Raw genomic sequence first — 25,500 nt, 5'->3', positions numbered from 1 at the left:
ATTTCTCTCGAGTGGCAAGAATAAAATACTGGTCAAGTTTTGAGGCAGCAACATATTCTTTGACACTTTTTGGTCTGTGTTAGACTAAGAAACGAATTTGGGTCCAGGGTGTAAATAATATTTAGCAAAAGCTGAGTAAAGGTTTATAAGGGGTAGTTCAGTGGAGGATATTTTCTGTTCGTCGGGTAGGATATCTAATTCATAGAGGTAATCATATTTTTTGGACAAGGTTTTATATAGAGTAGGGGACATATTCATTTTTGCAAGAGAATAGGATGATGGAAATGACTCAGACATATTTAATAAAATATTCCTCCCTCCGAACGGATGGGCTAACTCTCATACCACAGTATAAAGAACAGACCAAGAGACTCCAAGAATGCAAACTACATCATAGATATGAAAGTTTCTCGATAAAAGGGCTAGCTTCAACAACCGATAAGGACGACTTGCCAAGCTACACTAACAGCTAATTTGCTTATAGTCGCAAATGTTTTTCTACAAAGGGGGTTGGCTTCAACAACCCATAAGGGACGGCTTATCAAGCTACACAACTCAAAAAAATTTTGTACTATAACCAACTTTAGCTGTTATAACTCAGAAAACTTTCGCACTACAATAAGCTAACTTTCTTAGAGTATTCTTACTCAATTTTCATACATGGACCAACCTTTCCATCCATTTGAAAGAAAGAACAAGAGGGAAATTTAGAAGGAACTCATATGAAATATATCACAAAAATTTACAAAGGTTACAAGATGATCTTACAACTACTACATGGCCTCCTTTATATAGGACTAGGAGGTTATTACAAGACAAACTTATATTATAAAATAAACCTATCTTACATGGTAAACCTATCTACAAGTGGGTCTCTTTTTACATGTGAAGGACCTTAGGCAAAACAACTAAAAAAACTCCTGAAAGCATGTGAAAGAGGTGAAATATACATGGTATAGCATGTAAAAGTATGTAGGAGCATGTGAAAGCATATGAAAGTAGGGTGCTGCATGTGACGAAGCATGTGGAGGCATGTGGATGTCACGCCCCAAACTTGGGGAGGCGTGGCTGGCACCCGGTGCCGCATTAGCCTGAGCGAACCACTCTGTAACTCATGATCATTTGACCAAAACTAGAATATACATAGGTCGAGTTGGCTGAACTTATTCCTTTTGTAACTATCATGGGCCAACATGGCCACAACTCATAATGTACAACTGTAAGTGGGCGAACACTATATCAATAAACTATCGTTCTTAAAATATGAATACATATGAGTCGTCAAGGCCTCTGACATATTGTACAAAATGAACCTCTATATACAAAGCCTTTAAGATTATGCGACATCAAATAGAATAGGGTACCAGCCTACCCATAGTCTATAGCAAAACTTTGACACTACGACTCATAGACTTGGCTGCACTCCGAATGAGATGGAGTCTTACCGATCCTTCGCTGAATGCCAATCTCGTCTACTATGAGGGCTCGTCAAACTATTTATCTATACCTACAGGCATGAATGCAGCTTTCCCAACAAAAAGATGTCAGTAGGAATAATGTACTGAGTATGTAAGGAAGAACTGAAACATAACAATAAGTCAATATTTCTTTAAAAGCATATAAGAATCAACCCGAATCTCTAAAATGCCACCATATATACATATTTATCATATTTATATATATAATGCTTCTCTTGACTGTTTCTATTATCCATATCGTATGATGCATGACTGCCCAACTGATTAGTGGTACCTGCCCGACCGGCCGTAGCGCGGTGGTAAATGCATGACTGCCCGACCGGCCGTAGCTCGGTGGTAAATATGTAACTGCCCAACCGGCCGTAGCTCGGTGGTAAATGTATAACTGCCCAACTGGCCGTAGCTCGGTGGTAAATGAATATGCATGTCTGCCCAACCGGCGATAAATAATGATACATAACTACCCAACCGGCAGTAACTGCCCGACCGGCCGTAGCATGGTGATGAATGCATGAAGATGCATGTACATGTATCACTATATTATAAACATTAATATCTTTATCATATACCTTACACAACTTCATTCAACATTTTAATCATATTTATTTCATAACATTAATTCTATTACTTATTACACGTCATTATAACATTAATTCTATTACTTATTACACGTCATTATCTACTATCACTATTAATCAAAATCAATTATCTAAAACTACACCAAAAAACACCTAATTCTATTAATAACCTACTGCCTTAACACATTATAATTATACTATATTGAACTATATACACAATCATATATCTTTTATGTTAGTAACCCAAAAGTTGTCAAGATAGCCACTGTTAACAGTGCAATTATCAGTCTATGACAATATGTGGTAATTGTCTTACATTAAGTTGAATGAGTTTCATCATAGTATTTATACAATCATACATATCACAACGTCAAACTACCTATACAACTAAATAAAAATGCATTGTAAACCTTTATTATGCATGAATCATTACTTCAAAATCAATCTACAACAATCTAATGATATATTATATTCAAATTGATATTTTATAACATTTGGTGTTGTAACAATGTATATTATATTATAATTTATTATGCTATAGGTCATAATCAATTTTCAAGTGTAACTTGTCACAAACAACCGCAAACTATAATATTAATATGTTTCTACAATCAATTATTGATTATAATATGACTACTGTGCTATTAAATATCATGTAATGACATAATAGTTTAAGTCTAATATTACAAATAATCACGTTGGTTAGACTATATAAACTATATTTATAAACAAATCCCAACAAATATATTTATAACACAAGTTCTCTATCATATACCTCAATAGGGACTAGGGATATGTGTAGACATGCTTGAATATCACTTTATCGGAATGAATAATATAGGCATCCTTAACTGCTAAGAGCAGAATCACTTATGGAATAACATTACGTTTACGTATCGTTACTTGGATCATGTCAAAAGAAGGAAGGGATAACCTTAATATACCTTAATTGCTCGTATGAGCTCGTAGAAGATTATTGTCTACGAACCTAGATCAACTTCTTTAAAGCTTCCCGGCACCTTACTTCATTACAAAGTAATATTCGGCTTGCTAAGATTCAGAGGACATCGACGTGATAACCATGACATCGATATAGGAAGATTACAATATTTGATCTTGGAAGGAGGAGGAAAACGTGAACTAAATTAATGTAAGTTGATATAGAGATGAAGACAAGAACATTATTACATATGGGTCTTGTATAAGGCAGAAACTTTTCCTTTCTAAAGGCCTTAGCTATTAATTCTCAAGAAGACACATCAACTATCCAAAATGATGAGTCACATAGGTTATAGGCATATAAAAGGTGGATCATTCATTAAATTAAAGAAAATGGACTTTGATCTTATCCACATTGGCTCCTCTAACAATTTTATTAATAAAATAATATATAGATGTTTAATTGAGTAGACACTATCACGTGAATTAGCATGGATAATGTCAAGAAAACTTAGAAATCTCTTCCTCATCCTAAAGTACTACTATTAAAATATTAAGATATTAATAAATTATGGTACCATATAAAATTAATTTATACATTATTATTTTATTAAAATAACCATGTAAAAATACATATATTTTTTTAATTTTTTTAATCTCATATAAAGAGTACAAATTTTCATACGCTTAATTCTTAAAATGGTAAAAATATAACCTTCTTTTCTTGTGAAAAAATAATAATTTCTATCTTTACAATAAAGAAAATCTTCTTTATAAACTTTCTCATATTATGCGTATAATTTACCATATCCGAAAATAGTAATATTAATAACTATATAAAAATGTTCCATTCAAAATACCATATCAGACATATATAGCAGTGTCAATATTATTAAATTCACGGGATGTAACAGTGGAAGCATGTGAAAGTGGGGCCCAAATAGTATGGAAAGATGTGAAATTTTGTCTTGGCATGGGTAGATGATTTCCTAGGATTTTTTGGTAGGTAATGTGGGATTATGGTGAGATTAGCAGGGATTTAGATAATTATCTTTCATTAATTCTCTCGGTTTTTCTTCTAGGCATCTTTTCAAAGATCTTGTGTAGTAACGCTTGGAACTTGACGGTTCTTCTTCGTTGTGTTCCTTCTCCTTTGGATTGAGGGATGTGATCCACAGCCTTAATTTGGAGATATCTTGAGTGATATTTTCCTGAATAACTTTGTACGGAGTTTGATATTCTTTTGTTGCTTCTCGAACCCTTTCCCAGTGAGGATGACTGCTGGTATAACTCCAGCTCGCCCAATCTTTTGGTCATATCTCTCTCGGGATGCACCTATTTTGCTGGAAGATAATTCTTTGTGCTTCACTATTAAATGGACTGAGGAAATTTCCACCAGAATGATGCCTCTGCTTGCGCCTGGACTTTTCCATTAATAATCTTCACTGGCCTATGGAACATGAATACCTTTGCTTTGTAGGAATCGTTGAAATATTTTATCCAATATTTTCTAGGCTTGAACCATAATAGAAATAATTTAAGAGCAACTTCAATGTTGTAAAATTCTTTGAAGACGTTGCATTTGAATTCTATGAAAATGATAACACTGATGGCATATGTGCCAGAAAAATCATAATAGTTCCTGTGGAAAATCCTTGGCTTGTGCCATGAATATGTGGCAGAATGGATATTTTGGATTGACCCCATAAGTCTTGAGAACCTGGAGCTCATAATAAGTTATCCTTTCCATTATTATTGATGGAACAAAAGAATCCATGAGATTGAACAACTCCGGTGGATGATCGGTTGGCTTCAATAAACTCGTTCCTAGTACATTTGAAAATATGAAGATGTGGCTGATTAGCTTTTGTTTTGACTTCATCTTTGCTGGGGAAAATTTGTTTGAAAATTATTCCGGTCAAGATAGAAAATCTGCGAGAATATTATCCTTTCCTTTCATGTGCTTGACTTGAAACTTATATGGAGAGAACCATTAAGCCCATCTGAGAATCTGAGGATTGGGAATTTTTTTTTCATTTATCTGGATCAGCATTGGGAAGACCTTCATATCCATCTCTATCAGAAATTCTGTATGAATCAGGAAAAAAATAAATTTCTTGATTCCTTTTTTTACTGCAAGAATTTCCTTGAAAGTGGAGTGATAATGTTGCTCGGCATCTTTGAACTTCCTGCTACCATATCCGCATATTTTTCTCTGGCCATCTTTTTCTTCAAATAGAACAGCATTTCGATATTCATTGCTGGCATCGGTTTGTAGTATCTTCTTACCTTCTGAAGGGATGTAGAAGGACTTGACATCTTTAGATATCTCCTTTATTTTCCTGACTGCTTCATCTTGTTTCTTTCCCTATAATGGAGCAATTTTCTTGAGCATCTATGTGAGCGGAGAAATGTATGTAGAGATATTTGGGATGAAATCTCTTACATAATTTACTACACCCAATAACTGTTAGATCTGCTTTGTTATGAGGCCGGTATCAGGAAATTTGAGTAGTTCGTAACATATATATGGTCCTGGACTGTATGGTCTTTTTACAAATTGCATTCTGAGAAAATCAATCTGCTTTTGAGCAAGAACCATCATTTTTGCTAAAATCATGATCCCGTATTCTGTTACCAATGCCTCAAATTGCAGAAGCAAGTTGACATATTCCTCCAATGTATCACTAAATAATAGGATGTCATCAATGTAAACTAAAGAGGTATGGAGGATGGACTGAAATATTTTTATCATGGATTTTTGGAATAAGGAAGGTGCAGTTTTTAATCCGAAGGGCATGACTTTCCATTGGAAGTGATGATCAGGGATGCAAAATCCCGTTTTGGGTCTTTCTTTAGGGTGGATTCCTAATTACCAAAATCCAAATTTAAGATCAAACTTGGAAAAATATTTGGCCTTGGCTTAGTGGGAGAAAAGAGTGAGTTTATTTGGGATAGGGAATTTATCATCTTGGAAGAAATGGTTAAGTGGATGGTAGTTAATAACTAACCTGAGTTTTCCTCTTGTTTGCTCAGCTCTTTTGTTGACATAAAATGCCTCGCATGCCCATTGTGAATCTGATGGCTCTATCAGATCAAATTCCAAGAGTTTTTCGCATTCTTTCTTTTCAAGTTGAAGATGATCTGGATTCATGACCGAATGACTGGTTTTTGTTGGATTGATGTTTTCATTCTTCTTGAAAGGGAGCTTGATAAAAAACTCTTTGTTATTCCATAATGGGCTTTTCCCTTTCTTCATAAAATTCTTGTGGGATTCAGCATATGAATGCTCAATGAGATTTTGTTCAATCTCCTTGATTTGTTCGTCGTTGGTGATTTGGAATAAACTTGGAATTTCATAATAAAGTTTAAATTGCTTCTTAAAGGTTATCCCGTTAGCCCTGATTTGGAGTTGATCTTTTAGTTGTCTGAATATGTCGAATCCAACAATAAAATCTTTTCCTGGTATATCAGACCCTATCAGCTTGGTTCTGTACTTCAATCCTAGAAAGAACTCAATTGTGATCGGGTGCTTTGTAATGACGGTGGTAGTCAGTATTCCATTTGATGCAATATTGAAATCCTTAAAGTGAGGCACCCATTGATCTTCAGAGAGAATAGCAAGATTCATGAGTGAACAAGCAGCTCCAGTGTCAATGAAAGCAATAACTTTAATTGGTTTATCCTATTTAGATGAATAAACCTTGAGTTCCACTTGAGGGATGACTACGAGAGCGTTGATCTCCTTTCGCGCTTTGGCCACCGGTTCTGAAATTTGGTAGTGGTCATCACCATGGTCTTTGTCTATATCAAGAGAGAATAAAGTTTCTTTAGTGGGTTCATCGTCCATAGAGAATATGGACTCGAGGTCCTCCTCTTTTCTGAGATGTATGCCAGTGTAATCTTCAATCTCTTCTAGGAGTTTGACATATCTCCTCGATTGGGGACAATTTCTTGCGAAATGTCCAATCTTGTGGCAAATAAAACATATGTTCTTTTTTTATGAAAATTTCCTGGCCTCCTTCGTTTGAAATATTTTGTGCGCCTTTTGAACCTTGATTTCCCATCTAGAATTCTTGTCCATTTGAACATCCTAAATCATTTCCGTCACCTAGATGTGTGACAGGAACATCCTGATCTGGTGATCAAATCAAATTTGCGGCATGCTTTGTCAAGCATTGGATTGTGTTGGATAATTTATTTTAGGGTAGAGCACTTCGTACAAATGTCATCCAATGCGACAAAAATAGCTTTCCTTATGTAACCGACTTGTGGGATTGTTATGGACCGAAACTTTTCTTCAATGATAGTCATGGTTTGGCTTGCCAATAATTTTGGAAGGTAAGAGACAAAGGCTTGCTTTAGGTTGATGTCTCTGCCAATCTCAAAGTATATCTTTGCCATTTTTTGAAAATGCTTGTCAATGTCATTTCTGTCGAATGACACACACTTCATCTCGAAGAGTTGTCTTCACATTTCTCTTGTCTTTGGCCAGTATCTCCACAGAAAACTTCATGTAGGATTCTGATATTGAAGGCAAAGTCTTGGAAAGTAAGAAAAGTATTTTTGTCTTGAATCGTAAGTGAGTTCCACCAATCTTTAAGGATTCCTGAGAATCGTGAAGTGAGTTCTGACATGATGATATACCTTTCTCGTTCCACCAAATTTTTGGTCACCATCCATGTATCGAAGTCTTGGATCCATTGAGGCCATTTTGAAACTTTGACGTCATCTAAGGTGAAACTGTGAAAGCTAGTTCCAACTATTTTGATGTCATGAGCTCATATCTTCTTTCTGAGATTGGTTCATCTATCATGCCTTCTTGATCCTCATCTACCCCAGATATTTCTGGGTCTCTTGGTTGGTTCACAAATATTGGGAGATCGTCTTCTTCGAAAGAGTTTGTTGCGGATTCAGTGCTTGATTGAAAGTTGTCTTCCATTGTATCATCATCTGATGAATTAAGAGATTCTGACCATGTTGTATCTCCTTCTGACATGTTTCTTGGTTGGGATACATAGGTCCAGAGCCTTTTGATCAGAAATCATCAGGTTTTCGGGGTTGGACCCTTTTGAACTTTCACCATGATCTCACATTTTCTTGGTTTGTTTTTGGGCCGTAATAGCATTTTTCCTTTCCCAAACCATTTTTGCAATATCAAAATCATGTTCTTTTTTTAAGGGTTGGGTGAAAGAAATAAGATTTTGTGAGGTAGTTGGAAAAGTAGAAAGGTGTAGTCCAATTAAGGAGGGGAATATGCTTGTGGTGACATAGGGAAGAAGGTAGGTTTTGAGGGAAAAACTGGGGTCTTTTGTGACTCAAAGTGTCCATTTCTCAAAAGTTGAATTTGTTCTCTGATGGAAATCATCTCCTTTTGTTATTGTTGGAAGAACTGGAAAAGTAAAGTTCCTGGCGGACAAATCTCATATTGTAAATTTGCCAACCTTAGCTCCAAGGCTTTAGTTAGTCCTGCATGGTGAGACGATGTCTGCTCCACCTTTTTCTCAATTTTTTGCACTTTGCCCATCATCTTGTTTTGTGTATGGGCCACATTTTTTATGATGTTGCCAATATTGTTGAGCACTTTTGTTTTGACAGATAAAATTTTCTGATTGCCAGTTCGTTGTTGCTTCGATGTCACTTGTTGGGTTTTTTTTTCCAGTAGGTAGTATTATATTTTTCTTAGGGATTTTTGGAGCATGACTGATATCCTCTTTTTCAAAAGGTTGAAGTGAATGAAAATCTTGGGCATGACCGAAACTTGAAGGGCATAACATGAATATTTGTGGTTGTGTGGACTTTTGGGTTGATGGCATTTTAGGTTCAGGTAGCCTTTTGGACTTTTGGGGATGAGCTGATAGTGGTTTGGATTTGGGTGTTATTTCACTATCTCCCCAGCTTGGAGTGAATTTTTCTAGTAAGTTTGGCCATTCTTAGGGTTTATAACTGACAAGAAATTCATATTTATTTGGTCGGCTTAATGAGTCAATTAAAGGATCTTTATTTTCATGTTTGGCTCTAAATTGCTTTTCAGTAGGTTTCCCCTATATCTTGGTTTCAGGTTTGGTTTTGTTGAGGTCAAATCTTTCTCAATGGCGCAAGTAGTGTTCATCAGTTTCTCCAATTGGATCTTCCAAATAGTCTTGACAGTCACAACCAAGATCCCATGGACAGTGTCCCGTGAAGGGGCACTTGAACCACCAAACTTGTTTACCTTCTTTGTTAAAATGTTGACACCAGTCATATTCTTCTATGATAGTTTGTGTATTTTAAAAGGGTTCATTTTCAAGGTTAAGGTTTTTTTCTTTGGGTTGGATCATTTGGCAAGAAAAGATGATTTTATTGGTTTTTTTGAGATGGGAATGGTCAAATCTTATGGAACCAGTTTTGTCAATTCTTTTGGTAAAAGTTGGCTCACTAGATTGGAAAGATTTTTCTGGTTTCCTTAACTTCTCATAATTTGTGATCCAGGAATTAGGAAGGATTTTGACAAGCTCATCTCTGAAAATTTATCTGTGTTATTGGGATGGTGTTTCCTTTGGAGCATCAATATTCAAGAGTAAATAATTTTCTCCTCCGAGAAGGCAGAGATTCATGGCATAATTTTGGACCCGCCACGCCATTTGGTGATGAAGAGTGGCTTGGATGGAATCTTTGGCTTGTGGGGCTCCCTAGATTTGGACTTGGATTTTTAGTGCTTTAGTTAAATATGGGTCATAAAGGGACATGTTGAAATTTGGAAAGATAATTATAATGACAGTCCCAACATTCATGGTAACTTCTGCAGTACCCAAATTTGCATGTTGGTACTCCAAGTATCTTGTATAGAGAAAGTCTAGCAACAATAGGTTGACCTTTTCTTTCGTGATATGTTAAAGTGATTCGGATAGCACCAAAATGGATATGGGTAAAACCATGATCTCTCCATTGTCTGGGAAAATCATCTGGGATTTGAAGGGTAATAAATTGTTCCTCTAGAGTGGCAAGAATAAGATGCTGGTCAAGTTTTGAGGCAGTAACATATTCTTTGACTCCTTTTGGTCTGTGTTGGACTAAGGAACGAATTTGGGTCCAGGGTGCAAATGATGTTTTAGCAAAAGCTAAGTAAGGGTTTATGAGGGGTAGTTCAGTAGAGGATACTTTCTATTCATCGGGTAGGATATCTACTTTATAAAGGTAATCATATTTTTTGAACAAGATTTTATATTAGAGTAGGGGACATATTCATTTTTGCAAGAGAAGAGGATGATGGAAATGACTCAGACAAATTTAGTAAATTATTCCTCCCTCTGAACGGATGTGCTGGCTCTGATACTATAATATAAAGAACATAGCAAGAGACTCCAAGAAAGCGAACTACATCATAGATACGAAAGTTTCCCTTCAAAAGGGCTATTAGAACAAAATGATAGAAATCAAAATAATCGGCCGGGTCATTACAATCACCCACCCAACTAGCCAGGGGTAGGGGTCAGACAGTTAGAGGTTGAGGTCAGCCAAATAGAGGTCATCCTAGCAAATGAGGACATATTGTTAAGGTTCAACCTTGTTGTTATGCATTTTCAGGAAGGTTTGAGGTGCAGTCGTTTGATGTAGTTATTATAGGTATTGTCACTATTTATTATAGATATGTATCAGTGTTGTTTGATCCGGGTTCTATATTCTTATGTGTCTTCATATTTTGCTTCGCACTTGAGTATGCCTCATGATTCTCTTAATATTCCTATTTCTATATCTACACTGGTTGTGGATTCTATAGTTGTTGATCGGGTGTACCGGTCATGTGTTGTTACTTTTACTAGTTTTCATATTGTGGTTGATCTCTTATTGTTGGATATGGTTGACTTTGAGGTCATTCTTGGTATGGTTTGGTTTTCGCCATATCATACTATCTTGGACTGCCATGCCAAGACTATGAGTTTAGTCATGCTGGGATTGCCTAGATTAGAGTGGAGAGGGACCCTTGGTCATTCATCGAGTAGAGAGATTTCATTTTTGACGGATCAACATATGGTCGAGAAGGGGTATTTGGCATATATGGCTTATATTCGTGATTCTACTGTGGAGGTTCCTTCCATGGACTCTGTACCAATTGTGAGAGAGTTTTCGGAGGTGTTTTTTAGTGGACTAACCAGGAATACCGCGGGATAGAGATATTGAGTTGGTTACGGGTACTCAAACTATTTTTATTCATCCTTATTGTATGGCTCGAGCTGAGTTGAAAGAATTGAAGGAGCAATTTTAGGATTTGCTTGATAAAGGTTTAATTAGATCGAGTGTTTCTCATTGGGATTCGTCAGTATTGTTTGTGAAGAAGAAAGATGGTTGTATGGGGGATGTGTATTGATTATCAGCAGCTGAATATGGTCACCATCAAGGACATATATCCATTGCCTCGTATTGCTGATTTGTTTGATCAACTTTAGAGTGCCAAGGTATTCTCCAAGATTGATTTGAGATCTGGCTATCATCAGGTGAAGATTAAGGCTTCTGATTTCCCTAATATAACTTTTAGGACTTGTTGTTGTCATTATGAATTCTTGGTTATGTCCTTTGATTTGACCAATGTTCCATCAACTTTAAGGTTTTGAAGGATCTTCAGCTGTATGTCAAGTTTTTGATGTGTGAGTTATGGTTGAACTCAGTTGTATTCTTGGGTCATGTTGTGTCTAGCAAAGGTTTCAAAGTTGATCCTAAGAAGATTCAGACAGTTTGGATTTGTCCTAGACCTACTTTAGCTACTGAAATTCTGTGTTTCTTGGGTTTGGCAAGCTATTATCATTGCTTTGTTAAGGTATTTTCATCTATTGTAGTTTTATTGACCAAGTTGACCTAGAAGGGTATTCTTTTCAGATGGTCATATGAGTGTGACGAGAGTTATCGGAAGCTCAAGTTTGCCTTGACTACAACCCTATGTTAGTATTGCCTATAGGTTCAGGGCCTTTATACCGTGAATTGTGATGTTTCTAGGCTTGGCATAATTTTGATGCAGGACGGAAGGGTGATTGCCTGTGCGTTTTGATAATTGAAGATCCACGAGATGAATTATCTTTTTTGTGATCTGAAGTTGGCAACTATTGTTCATTCGCTTAAGATTTGGAGGCACCATTTGTAAAGCATGTTGTGTGAGGTTTATATTTGAATTTATGGCAGCGGAGATAGCTCGAGTTCTTAAGGACTATGATATCACTATTTTGTATTATCCGAACAAGGGGAATGTGGTAGCACATGCCTTGAGTAGGAAGCAGAGATCATGGCTAGTTTTGCATCTATTCCAGTCGTGGAGAGGCTTTGACTATGAATGTTCAGGCCTTGGCCAACAGATTTGTGATATTGGATATTTCTAAGCCAAGTAGAGCACTTGCTTATGTTTTGGCACAGTCTTCTTTGTTGCAGCGCATTAAGGCTCGCCATTTTGATGATCCCCATTTGTCGGTACTAAAGGACACGGTGCAACATGGTGGCGTGAAGAAGGTTGTGATTGGAGAGGATGGTGTTATGCAACTTCAGGGTTGGATATATGTTCCGAACTTTGATGGTTTGAGAGAGTTGATTCCGAACGTTCGAGAGTTTATGGTTTGACAATCTAAGTAAGCTAGGACACAATATATGTGAAGACCTGGTAAGTTATTATCTTGAGAAATGGAGCAAAGCACCTTTTAGAACATCTTTCAAGTATGACAGAGTGGGTAATAATATGACTGAAAGCTTCAATGGTTGGATTTTGGGTCCTAGGCACAAGACAATCATTACCATACTTGAAGAAATTAGGACAAAGGTAATGAACACGTTCACTAGAGTAAGGGCATTTGCAGATACTTAGAATGAAGACATATCCCCAATGAAAATGACGGTATTGGTTACAAATATAGAGAGATCAATGAGGTTCATAATACACTAGAATGGTGATGTTGGATATAAAGTTAGGGAGCTACAAAAGGTTAAACACATTGTCAAGTTGACTGAGGGAGAATGTAGTTGCAGAGCTTGGCAACTGAAAGGGATACCTTGTGCACATGATGTAGCAACAATTCATCACAACAGACTTAATCCACTTGACTTCATTTGTGAATGGTACAAGAAATAGACTTACCTAAAAGCTTATTCTCATTTTATACAACCAATACCATGTATGGAGATCTGGCCTGAATCAACAAATAAAAAGGTTGAACTACCTCTTGTTAGAATAATGCTTGCAAGGCCCCCCTCCCCTCTATAAGAAAAGAAGTTCGGAAAATAAAAAGTAGTGGAAAGCTTACAAAGAGGGAGATATCAATGAGTTGCTCAATTCCTAAGTCAACATCTCATAATAAAAAAAAAATGTCCAAACACACCTCAAAGTACTTTAGAGGTACTTTCTGTCCACTTCACACTACTTTATTTATGTTTTTTTACATAGTACGTTATCCACTTCACATGAATAATGATATTTAGCAATAATTATGTAATAAATGAACAACTGATTTTAGGTTACTGAAGTTACTACGGTAGACTAGTGTCCTGTATTGTTCTAGTTCCCTTTATACAATTATGTGACTGATTAATTCTTTATTTTTGTACCCAAAGTGAAGAGGAGTTATAGGGGTTTCTTCAAAATTTATTTTTGGGTTGACAACTTTGACTATAAATTATTAGTGGAGTAACTCGTATAGGATCTTGGTAAGTAAATTTCTTGGTTTGCTTCAGTAGAGTAGGAGTATAATTAAGTTACTTACTGCTTAGGAGAAGTAGATGAGTTTGACTGTTTTGTGGTTTTGGACACTGTTTTGCTCTTATAAACTAATAAATCACATGTTATAATCAATGTTACCTCTGTGCACTTCACACTACTTTATTTTTGTTTTTGTTTTTTACATAGTATATTGACACTACTTTAACAATGTAATTTTTTTTCTTGCAAAAGGGAGTGGCTCACTCACAAACATCAACCTCTAGGAAGAGATCAAAAGTTGACTTACAAGCATATACTAGTAAGAAGAATGCTAAAAACAAGACTGATAGAGGAAGAGGCAATGGCAAGATGGTGCAGAGCTCACAAACCTCAGATATCCAGAAATCTCAAGTTTCAGTAGTCTCAGGCAAGCAACAGAGGTACTCTTACTGTATTTAAGAGGCCAAGAGTAGTGGGAGATGGAGTGCTTGTCTGGAAAAATGGCTTTACATATGTTGAAGTAAGGAGCAGTTTGGTGTGCTAGTTTGAGGTTGATGATTTAACTTAGTTGTTTGATATCTCTTTTTTTCACTTGATTTTCAGCAAGAAAGGTCTGTTAATAGGATAACCAATACTGGAGCAATGGAAAGTTCAACTGTGGTAACTAGTGATCTTGGTTTTAAATCAAGTAAATGCCTGAAATGGAAGAGAAAGCAAGCAATCACAACTTCAACACAAAAGTGCATTACTACAATATTTAAGGTCAAATTCACCAAAAGCTGGTGATAAAACTGGAGGTGTTTGAGCTTCGACACTACTCTACTCTGGTTGCAAACTGATGTAAAATAATATTTTGATTGTGGTTTGAACAATATTTTTGGGGTGCAAGTTATGATGTAAACTATTAAACTTGTGCTATTTCTATGCTTTTGGGATGCAAGTTCTGATGTAAAACTGATTAGTTCTAGGTATTTGAACTGGATGTATTATTTCTAGCTTTAATTGCGATTGTGAAACATAAAATCATAATGAAAGCATTTACTCATAATCAACATGAAACCAAATTCTTCAAATCACACAAAAGAAATGAATACAAAAATAGAAACTAAAGGAAAATCAGCCCCCTCTAATTCTAGATACCACAAACATAATTCCAAAACTTCATGGAGTAATTCTACCTAACAAAAATAAGGTTGATGGTTAAACAACACCTCGTGCATTTGAACAACCAAAAATATACATTGAGACATAAACTAATAATAAGCAACATCTTCAAATTTTTCCCCTTCTTCAATTCAGCCTCAAATTAATATTTTATCCTTCCGCAAACTAAGAATTAACACTTTTGATTGGCTTGAAAATTTCGGATTGTACCACTGAAAATATCACAAGCCACACGATCCTTAGCTCGAAAAATTTGATCAAACCATTAGGAATAAAATAAAATAAAATCTTGGCCAGAATATATCACATAACATATAATGATTTGAAAGATGAATATCCAATAGTATTTGCATCCAATAAAATGTCTTTCTGGATTAGTATTTGTTGTTGATGTTCTCACAGATGCAGGCTGCCCACAACTATAAAAGACATTAAACCTGATACTCGACAAATACTTGAACGAGTGTTCCTTCTTTCAAATAAATTTGTATAAGAAATGAAGGATGGATAAAACGAAATAGATAGATAAACTCAAAAATAATAAGAGAGAGAATTTGAGATGGATTCAAATGAAGAAATGGAGAAGAAATGTGAAAAATGGAGAAGAACGATAAAAAAAATAAAGAAGAAAGATGAAATATACAGAAAAAGAGGAAAAATAAAAAGAAATATATATTTTTAAAAAGGGTTAATTAGCCGTGAGACACTGTTAGGTGGACTATTTTTATGACTTTTATCAGTTTTCATGCGCTTTTTAGTGATTTATTATACATATTATGCTACATAAACAACAAGAGAGTTTTAGTACGAAGGGTGATATAGTTTAGGAGAGTGAGTTTTGATAATAGGTAATAGTTTAGGTAGGCATGTACAAAAGTTGTATAATTTAGGGTATTAAGAACCCATTTGGACATAAGAGTTTTTTTACTTTTTTTTTTCGAAATCAGTGTTTAGACATAAAATTTTCAATTTTCACTTAAAGATAGATTTTGGAATTTTTCGAAATTTGAAAAACTCCAAAAAGTTTTTTTTTTCAAATTTTTCACTCAGATCACTCGCAAAAACTTTAAAAATAACCCAAAATTATATTTATGTCCAAACACAACTCTAATTTTTCAAATACCATTTTTACTTACAAATTTTTTCTCCTTTTTTTGAATTTTACCATTCTTATGTCCAAACACCCACTAAGGAGAAGTTTTATTTTGTGTCTCATACAACTTACACTAGTTGTATGAGGCTCTTTTTTGTCTCACAAATTTGTGGACCCCAATCTTATACTTCTGGATAATCTGGGTCCATAAAACTGTGAGATAAAAAAGTTGCCTCATACAAGTAGTGTCGCTCGTGTCAACACACAAAATAAAATTTTTCCCCACTAATAGTCTGTTTGGCCAAGCTGGAGAAATCAGCTTATTTTGAGAAGTGCTTTTGAAAAAAGTACTTTTGGAGAGAATCAGTTTGTGTTTGGCTAATCAATCTGAAAAGCACTTTTGAGAAATAATTCGTGTTTGGCCAAGCTTTTTAGAAAATGCTTTTAAGTGTCAAATTACGAATAAGGACATGAATAGATTTACTTAATAATTAATATTATAAGTAAATAAATAATATCAAAATTTTGTTATTACATGCAATAATTAAAAAAATTCATTTTATTTAAGTAAAATATGAAAATAAAATTTAAAAGTACTTAATTCTTTTAATATAAGTTAAATATATTAAAATTCCTTCAACAAATATAAAAGCATTCACCCCTAAAGACACTATATATTAGAAAGTTTTCTAAAAATAAGAAGAAATATTTATAAATTAATATCCTAAGTATTAGGTTTAAGGGTTATTTTGGTATATACTATATTTTGTTAAGGATATTTTAGGTAAGAAGAAAGCCAAAATTGCTTCTGCTTGTGCTTTTGGAAAGAAGTTATTTTTTTCTGCTCTTTTAAACTGTTTCTACTTCTTCTCAAAAGCACTTTTTTTTTTCCAAATAACCTTGGCCAAACACCTCAAATTAAGAAAAAAAAGTGTTTTGGGAAAAAAACACTTTTATTGTCATTGAGAAGCTGGGCCAAGCCATAAGTGTAAGTATCTATTTCCTAGAAGTCCCAGAAAGCCCTCCACCCTTCATTGTCTCCTTCCATAGACTTCGCTTTTCTGCGAATTGGGAATGGCGAACGCTGCATCAGTTTCAACATCATCAAAAGGAAGATGGAGCAACCTCTCCAAATACGCTTCTAGAATTTATTTTGTCCTCATCTTCCTTCAGGTCCCTTTGTTCAGGTATTTCTGCTATTACATTAAAATAATAGCCTATTTTCCTAGATACTTACATATGCCATATTATTGTGATTCCAATGCAATAAGATACTATACATCGATTTATGTACTGAGGAGCCGCGACTAAAGTTCGTGTCTATGTTAGATCTGGGTTCGTTGAATTGAATGAAGCTTCTTCTTTCCCTTTTTTTGTTGTCATAAGTGGTCGTTGATTGTAGTAGTTATAGTTGATGCTAATTTTGTGATGTTGACTTGTGAGATTTCCAGTGACTAAGTGTTTCCTAATTATCTTGCATTAATGTTATTGAATTTGGACTAATAAAGTCGTCTAGATCTTGATTTGGTACATTTATTATGGCAAGTCATGATTTATTTGTTTAGGCGAATCCAGGATATGAATATGGGTGCCACTGAACCCATTGACCACTTGAGTTAATGGGTATGGAATTTAATATTTGTATATATTTAGTAGAATTCTTAACACTTATACAGGGTCAGAGTCGAAAATACTGGGTTCAGCCGAGCCCATAGCTTATACTGTACATTAACCACTGATTTGCTTAACTTCATTTGGGAAAAAAATTGAGCTTCAAAGAAATTATTTTGGTCTAGGTTAGTTATTGTTTATTTCTCCAAATTTATGGGGATTCCTGACAAAGTTAAGATTATTGAATTTCAATTATGACAGAAATATCTGGATTCAATAAGTGTTCTATGCATTTATTTATAGTTGATTACTCTTATTGTCATTCCCATCAACTACGCTGTTAGAATTCAGTTCGTAGAATCTTTGGATGTAACTCCATAACTTTGGTAGAGAGACTATCTTAATTGGCAAGAGACTGTAAGTTAATCTGTTGAGGGGCAGAGGACAGAAATGAAATGGAATGTCTTAAAATACTCCAGATCTAGTCTTCAGACAGCAGCACTTTAGCGGGTTGAATTCTCAGGAAGTCTTTTGCAGTTTGACGTTAGATGTTAATTACCTGTTCAACTCATACTTTATTTGTGTTGCTAAATTCCCAAGTCGTGCATTAAAGACCACTATGGAGGGTACTGCTTGTCGTCTTATTCATTCATGATATGCATGACAATTCTGATAATAATCCAGACTCTGATTGTATATTTCCACCACATCACACATACTGCAAGCATATTGCTTATTGTAGAATTTTTTATGCTGTTGACCTGTTCATGCATTAACTTTAGAAGGCCAGGAATTTAAGAAATTTCATAAAATCTAGGACAGTAAATGTGGCAAATTCTTAGTTGAATTCAAACTTTAACATATTAGCTCATTCCAAATTTTAAAAAATTTATGGCAATTATCATTGTATCCAGCATGGAATGTATATTTATATTGATATATTTATTTTTAATTGTATAGATATTTACCGCTAATTAATTTGTACTAATCTAATTTAGTCTAAAATGATAATTTAACTCTAAATGAAATAAAAAATAAATAGATAAACCTAACCTGTACATCTGGAGAAAACAAGCAATATTATCACTGCAATCCTAATGTATACTACAAAGTCACCATAAATTGATATAGTAACATTCAGAAAATTTAGGAAAGGTTTAGGACTTCAGCCTTCTTACCTAGTTCACTTCTGTGGGTTACCAATTAGAGACTATTTTGAGTTTGGTTCCCTCTTAAACTTTACCTTGTAAAAAAAGAAGAGTTTGCTTCAGTAATAGGTCTTGGACAAAATTGAAGCAACCTTATGTAAGTTTCAAAAATTCGACTTGCTTATTTTATGAGCTCGGTGAGCAACTACAGTAAAAGAAACTAATGACCTTCATGGCTTTTGTCAGATCGAGTTTGGTTGGAAAGTTGTTGATATGATTCTTTACCAGTTTTTATTTGATGAGAGATGCGAGTATGTTTTGTCCACTTTATTCATTCGCCTCTATCAGAATAGTCGAAAGGAAAGAAGCTTTGATGCTTAGACTAGTGGCCAATTGGATTCGATCATTTTATCTGGATTGGATCTAATCATGTTTTTGACTCCTTATATGTGCACGAGCTCATATCCTCTATTAGTTAATCTTTTTCGTTATTTGCGCCTAACTATACTTGTGTAAAATGTTAAAAATCAAGAAAAATCAATGTAGTTATAGAATAGAATACATCTGCATTCACAATAAGTTTAGATTCTTGAACTTTAGTGGAATAATGGAGAATATTCCATATTGTTGCTTGAAAGCTGAGAATATCTTATACTTGAAATTATGGGATACTAACATACCTTGTTATGTGTAGAGTCATAGAGATCAATTACTTACCGTATTATATGTGGTAGAAGTTTCTTATACAAGGAGCCCCTTTTGTACGTCATTCAACAACGTCCATAAGAAGATTCCTTTCTAGTCCTGCTTTTTTCAATTGTTCTTAGAATCTTTACAATCTTAGTAGGGACTTAAGGAGCTTTTGCCTAATAGCGAGCGGCTTATGCTGTCTATCCAATAAAATGTTTTCTTTCTTGCCATAACTCTAATAGTACAATCTATTTTCTATGACTGCTCCAACAGCACCACGACTCCTTTCCGGTGACTGTCTATCCAGTGATTGCTCCAATGGTACTGCTTTTTCTTTCTCTTTTGACTATTCTTTGGGCCTATGCCGTCTTTTTGGCCGTTTGAGGTCACTTTTGTGGTCATTGTTTAGACAGTATGTACCATATTCCAATTAACTGACACATTATTCTTTAGCATGCTAACACGTCATCCTCCAGTCAGCTGAAACATTACCAATAAGTTAGTGCCAGTCAATTGACACTAACATCGTCCAGTTAGTGTCATTAGTTGACATGTAACCGTTGTCGTCTGGTGACATGTCAACTCCAATAAGCACCACTTATTAACAGTTTCCAGTCAACGCCACATGACTGCCGTACCATACGTGCCATTTTGCCATCAAGCACAACATACTTCTCCAATCAACATTTTTCCTGAGCAAAGTTATTGTCCAAAGACACATCACTGCTCTACTACTGTACTAGCAGCTCATTGACACCACATCACCATTCAGCAACTCGTTATGTTTCAGTCAACACCAAGTTGTCCAGTGACTCGTTTCTCGCTCTTCTCTGGACTCAGCATCACTTCATCCAACAACACATCACTTTACTTTAGTGCCTTAATAGCATCATGTCACTGTTCTCAATGTGTCATTTAGTCAGTGCAACATCAATGCTATGTTTCCATTCAAGGACACGTCAATGTCCCCAGGGCACCATGTCAGCGCCTATCTGTCGGTCAATGATATGTCACTGTTTTATTCACGCAATGTCACATAATCGAATATTGACCTTTTTCAGCGCGCACAACTTGATTTCCCAGTTGAGATTTGTTGACTCAAGTTGTTTCACCACCTTGAGTTTGAAGGGACATTTTGAATTTTGGTAAAAGAAAAATTATTAGTTATACAATAGAACCTGTCTATTTTTGTCAATCCTTTTACTCATTTTCCTTCGCTCTTACGGTTCTCTTCCTCTACTTTGTGTGGCAGGGATAATAGTACCATTTTATGAATAACAAGAAAAAGTAGCACTTTATTTTGAAATAGTTATAGTTGGAAGTAACATGTATGTATTGACAGTCGAGAATTACAATATCGTTTCATTGAACCACATTGGAAGAATATGAGAGACTATTTATATAGGACATTGAAGAATATTCTATATCTAATACTAAGATAATTACTACCTTGAGAATAATACAAGACATTAAGAATAATTTACTAAATAGCCTTAAACTCCTATATATCTAATACTAAGACATTGAGAATAATTTACCATATAATAAATAGCCTTAAACTCCTATATAAGAAGTCCTGCTTATTTTTTTCTTTTTCTGATAGCGGTGGTATCCAGGAAAGCTTGTGGGCACCTCGACTATTCTATCTCACTAGCACATGTAGCGACTACCTCTCCCGATCAATGCTTAGGCAGATGGGAGGAAATCAGCTAGTTACTTTGCCTCTGTTGGGATTTCAACTTTGGTCTCCCAAGTTTTTCATTCCACTTTATTGTTCGCTAGGCCACATCCTGGGGTGCTATAAGAAGTCGCTCTTGTGCATCATTAGTAAACCATGCCAATAAGAAATTTCCTCTTTTTCCTTCTTCTTTCGGACAACGCTTGCCATACATGCTTGACCTTACTGTTATGGGCTGGTTGGCGTCGTTACCAAAATAGTTCAACTCTAATATGTTAAACGAGACTTATTATCATCGGGATGCAGTGGTGGGGACACCTTCAATCAAGTGTCATGTGATACCGTTTTTCCAAAAAAAAAAAAATTGTGCATGTGTGCAAATAATATTTTTCCAAAAAACAATAATGCCTTAGAGCGTCACTGCTTGAAAAATAATGTAAAGTAGACATCTTTGAGGTAGGAATTAAGGCCTTAGAACTGCACCGTCCTAGGGCCGAACCTGTGTACAACTGGAACTGTGACAATAAATTTCGATGTCGCTTGTGTAGATCTTGTATATGCCACTGTGGGGATGCTATTCTCAAGTTATAAGAGTCACAAACTTCAGTATTAATTAATTCATGTTGATCACCAAGAATCATAATGATAACAGTAGATAGTAAATTTCATGAAATAGTAGGGTCCACCAATACTCAATTCGTTATCATATTCCATTTTGTGTGATTAATTTGCTGATTGATACGCAATCTTATAGGAACTTGCAGATAATCCACCTAGGGAAAGTTGAGAGGTGACACTTTTTTGAAGGGGTTAGAGGAGTGACATGTTGCTCAAAAGCACAGAGATCAAACTGAGTAGTTGGATGGGTTAATTAGACTCATGAACATGCTTTCTGAAAATACAGAATGAAGAATAATAAAGTTCAGTCTTCATCTTTAAGTTTTTACTCTGATCATACAGATTAGTGTGACAAATTTCTTCTCTTCTCCTTTGTAAAAGTTTTTCGGAATGTTTAGCAGCTTTCAACATGTTTAGTAATTGTAAAAGAAACACGTTTTACAAGAATTCTCCTTATTGCTTACTCCTTTGGCTCTACCTGTCTTCCTCCAGGGTGCCATGCAGATCTGGTATGTGCTCAACACCTATGCAGGTCACATCTTCCCAGTTGATTTCCAGTGAGATCTTTCCTCTACCATTAGTGAAGGCCATGCTCTATCCTGGTGCAGTTGCTAATGGCTTAATCACAAGCAGGACTGTTCCAAGCTGGGATAATCTGCTTAACATCTACAACCTGACTGATGTGAAGAATGCATCAGCTGTAACTGACCTACAGCGCTTGGAGGTATGGCGTTAAATCTGTTTTTCTCTTTAAGAATGTGTTCTCCCCACACACGTGTGTGTATAGATATAGATATAGATATAAAAGAGAGACACTAAACCTGAATATTAGAGGTACCTCTCTATATTGTGACTCATTCTTAATTTCATGAATTTGCCACTCTTTGTGGATACCCTGAGTGTTTATATGATTTTTGTTGGTCTTGTTCATACATTCAAGCAGGATGTCTGTGTTTAATATTTTTGACTTATACTCGTCCATTTACACTCATTTGATACTATTTCCACATTTTTCTCGAAAGGTGGCATGGACCCACTTTTATATTAATACAGGTCCCGACCATTTCCAAAGTCAAGTGTCATCACTATAACATGTCAAATTTAAATTTTTAGGATAAAACTCTAACAAAAATTTCAAAATTATTTTAAAATAGAAGATAGAAAATTAAAATAAAAAAATTAAACCTGCCAATTTTGAATAAAAAATTAATACTTCTTCCCACGTTTAAGAAAAATTAATACTTCCTTTCGCGTGTGTTTGGCATTTTTTTTGATTTCTTTATTACATCTTTCAATGCAAAAAGAAATAAATATTTTCTCCCACGTTTTCTTGTCCTGCAATTTATAATTCATTTATATACTTAATATTTGTTTTTTTGCTTCTCTACCTTTATTAGGTAGGGGTAAGGTATGTGTAGAGACTAACCTCCCCAGACATATACTAGGTCAGACATATACTAGGTCTGTTGTTGTTGTAGTACTTAATATTTGTTTTTACACAAAACAAGAAAAAAAAGAGAAGAAAAAAATAAATCACCCGAAAGTTCAACCCCACGACTGATGTCTTCTCAAACGTGGATTTGGAGCAACAATTCTAACCTGCCTCTATAATTGATTATTATCCACGCAAATGATTATTTATGCGATTTTTTCTTTCAAGTCTCCACATTAAGCAAAGTGACAGCCTAATAATAAGTCACTTGGCATTGCTTAAGGCAATTGGCAATATTAGGATAAAATAAAGAAATAATTTAGTGTGGTTAATTTAGCTAATATGGTTGTGAAATGCGGCATTTCTAATTACATTAACCGTGGATTTTTTTTAATGATTTTTGTTGCTAAGTTATGTGGAAGTTTATTCATCTATTTTCATATTGTTGCATCAACACTTATCAGTGACGGGTTTATATAATGGTATTATTTACTATTTCATGAAGAAAACAAAAAGATGATAAATATTTTAAATGCAAACTTTGTCCTGAATTTTTTTTTTCAATTTCTTCAGGTAATTAAATAATAAAATTGTAATTCAAAAAATAATAGTAGAATTTTGGATAGACTTGAATGTATGAATATCCAGTGCATTTACATGTTTATAAAATAATAGCATTTACATGCTTCTTTGTGTGTATCGTATTTTTCAAGTAATATTTTCTTATGAAAAATTATATTTAACATTCTCCACGCTGGGTATGAATACTAGTTTCCTTGGAAGCAATGGCATGTTCATTTTTGTTATTTTCTTTTTCTGGGTTCATTTTGGGGGTGTTTTATTAAGCTTCTCTAAACTGGGTAATGGCTGCTGCAATCTTCAGGTAGTAATAGCTTTACATTAAGTGCGGTTTAAGAACATATACTTTCTCCTTTATCCTCCATTTATTATTATCAGCTAGAGGACCAGATAGTGATGCCTTAGTGGTCATGAAAATGATCCCATTTAAGCTATTTTTAGTTAATAAATGTTATAACTAATAAACTGCACATGCCACTGAATTTTTTAGAAAAAGAAGTAATGAATTGCCCGTGTAACATTGGAAGAATAATGAGAGCTTGTCCGACTTTTCTTCACATCTGCGATGATGTTCTTTTATTTGATTAGGTTCTTGCCGGAAGCTATTTCTCTGTGGCTGGAGCTCTTATTGGTATTTTAAAACCTGGAAGGATGAGCATGTTTGGCACACTACTTGTTGTTTGGGGCCTTATTAAGGAAGGGATACTTAACAAGCCGACAAAAGTGGATCCTGCAAAGGCAGTGTATGTCTACCCAACAATGTTACTAGCCTTGGTTTGTTCTTTCCTGTCTGTCAAGTATGATATAAAAAAAGTGACAAGAGGTGCCCCAGCAAGACCTGTTGCAAAACCTCTCAAAAGTTCTTCAAAAGCAAAGCTGAAATGAGCATAACTTTCATGCTTTTGACGTGATACAAGCACACCATGCATATCCTCTCTTTTTGTCAGCATAGTTCTTTACTGCTTATGCAGTGCAGAGGTTTTATTCCTTTCTTTCGTTTTCCCTGAGAAATGTGTGTTCGAGTTGATGAAGTGTCTGGACCTGTAATGTACTTACTGTATTACTGTAATACATATGAAGAAATTCAGAGGGTTTCTATGTGTTGCGGCCAAACGCACACGCAAGTATACGCGGTCGACAAGTAATAAAGAGTGAGTAGAGTATCGTTCCCATGAGGATTTATAGGGGGTGCCTTCCTGAGATTCCTTGGAAGGGCGACGTAAGGCTAAGCAACTGAGTCAGTGTAGTTACTGTCCGCCAACTGAGGTCCCTTCCGTACGCTAGACTAGATTGTTAGTGCCGTACGGGAAAACCAATGTCAAGAGCAATTGAGAGAACATAAATGAGAATTGAGATTGAGAGTAAGCTTGATTGCATTAATGAAAGCTATTACAAAAAGCAACGCAGTGTCGAGGGAGAGAGACACCAGTACAGAGAATTGTTTGCTTGCTTGATCCCCTCTAATAATGCTTAAAAAAAAATAATCCAAAGCTATAAGACTAGACTTGACTAAGCTAGATAAACATAGTGGAAGTACATGAAATAAAGCTATTATATATTTACAATGAAAAGGACTTAGTTTTGTACAAGGCAGAAACAGGTCCGTTGTCAGCAGCAGCGTCTTTGGCATCACGATCGGTGCATGCGACGTTGTCTGCGCGCGCACTGTTGGCATCTGCCTGCGGCTGGCGCTGGCTAGGGATATCGGTAGGGCGACAGAGGCACATGCGCGGCCAAGACCACGGGGCCGTTCGTGGCGCTAGGCATTGGGAGGCTTGCTAAGACGCCACGGGGCGCGCCCAAGGGGTCATGGGGCATGGCGGGAAAACCGCCCATGACAT

The 25,500-nt window shown here is 35.4% G+C and overlaps 1 protein-coding gene and 1 long non-coding RNA gene across 2 annotated transcripts; one reads left to right on the top strand and one right to left on the bottom strand.

Moving 5' to 3' along the window:
• Positions 1 to 1,237: 1,237 nt before the first annotated feature.
• On the bottom strand, positions 1,238 to 3,293 carry LOC142174740 (uncharacterized). The gene is made up of 2 exons (XR_012703787.1): positions 3,001 to 3,293; positions 1,238 to 1,525 (listed from the first exon to the last, which is right to left on the bottom strand). It is a non-coding gene; the product is annotated as an uncharacterized LOC142174740 (long non-coding RNA).
• A 13,592-nt stretch (positions 3,294 to 16,885) lies between these two features.
• Positions 16,886 to 24,757, top strand: LOC107806924 (uncharacterized). Its single transcript, XM_016631196.2, has 3 exons — positions 16,886 to 17,090; positions 22,141 to 22,372; positions 24,248 to 24,757. The coding sequence occupies exons 1-3, from the start codon at positions 16,978 to 16,980 to the stop codon at positions 24,542 to 24,544; spliced, it is 642 nt and encodes a 213-aa protein (XP_016486682.1). The 5' UTR covers positions 16,886 to 16,977; the 3' UTR covers positions 24,545 to 24,757.
• Positions 24,758 to 25,500: the final 743 nt, after the last annotated feature.

Source organism: Nicotiana tabacum, chromosome 3 (genome assembly GCF_000715075.1).
Source record: "Nicotiana tabacum cultivar K326 chromosome 3, ASM71507v2, whole genome shotgun sequence".
NCBI lineage: Eukaryota > Viridiplantae > Streptophyta > Magnoliopsida > Solanales > Solanaceae > Nicotiana > Nicotiana tabacum.
The sequence above is the reverse complement of the archived record's forward strand: the minus strand, read 5'-3'. Positions and strand labels throughout refer to the sequence as shown.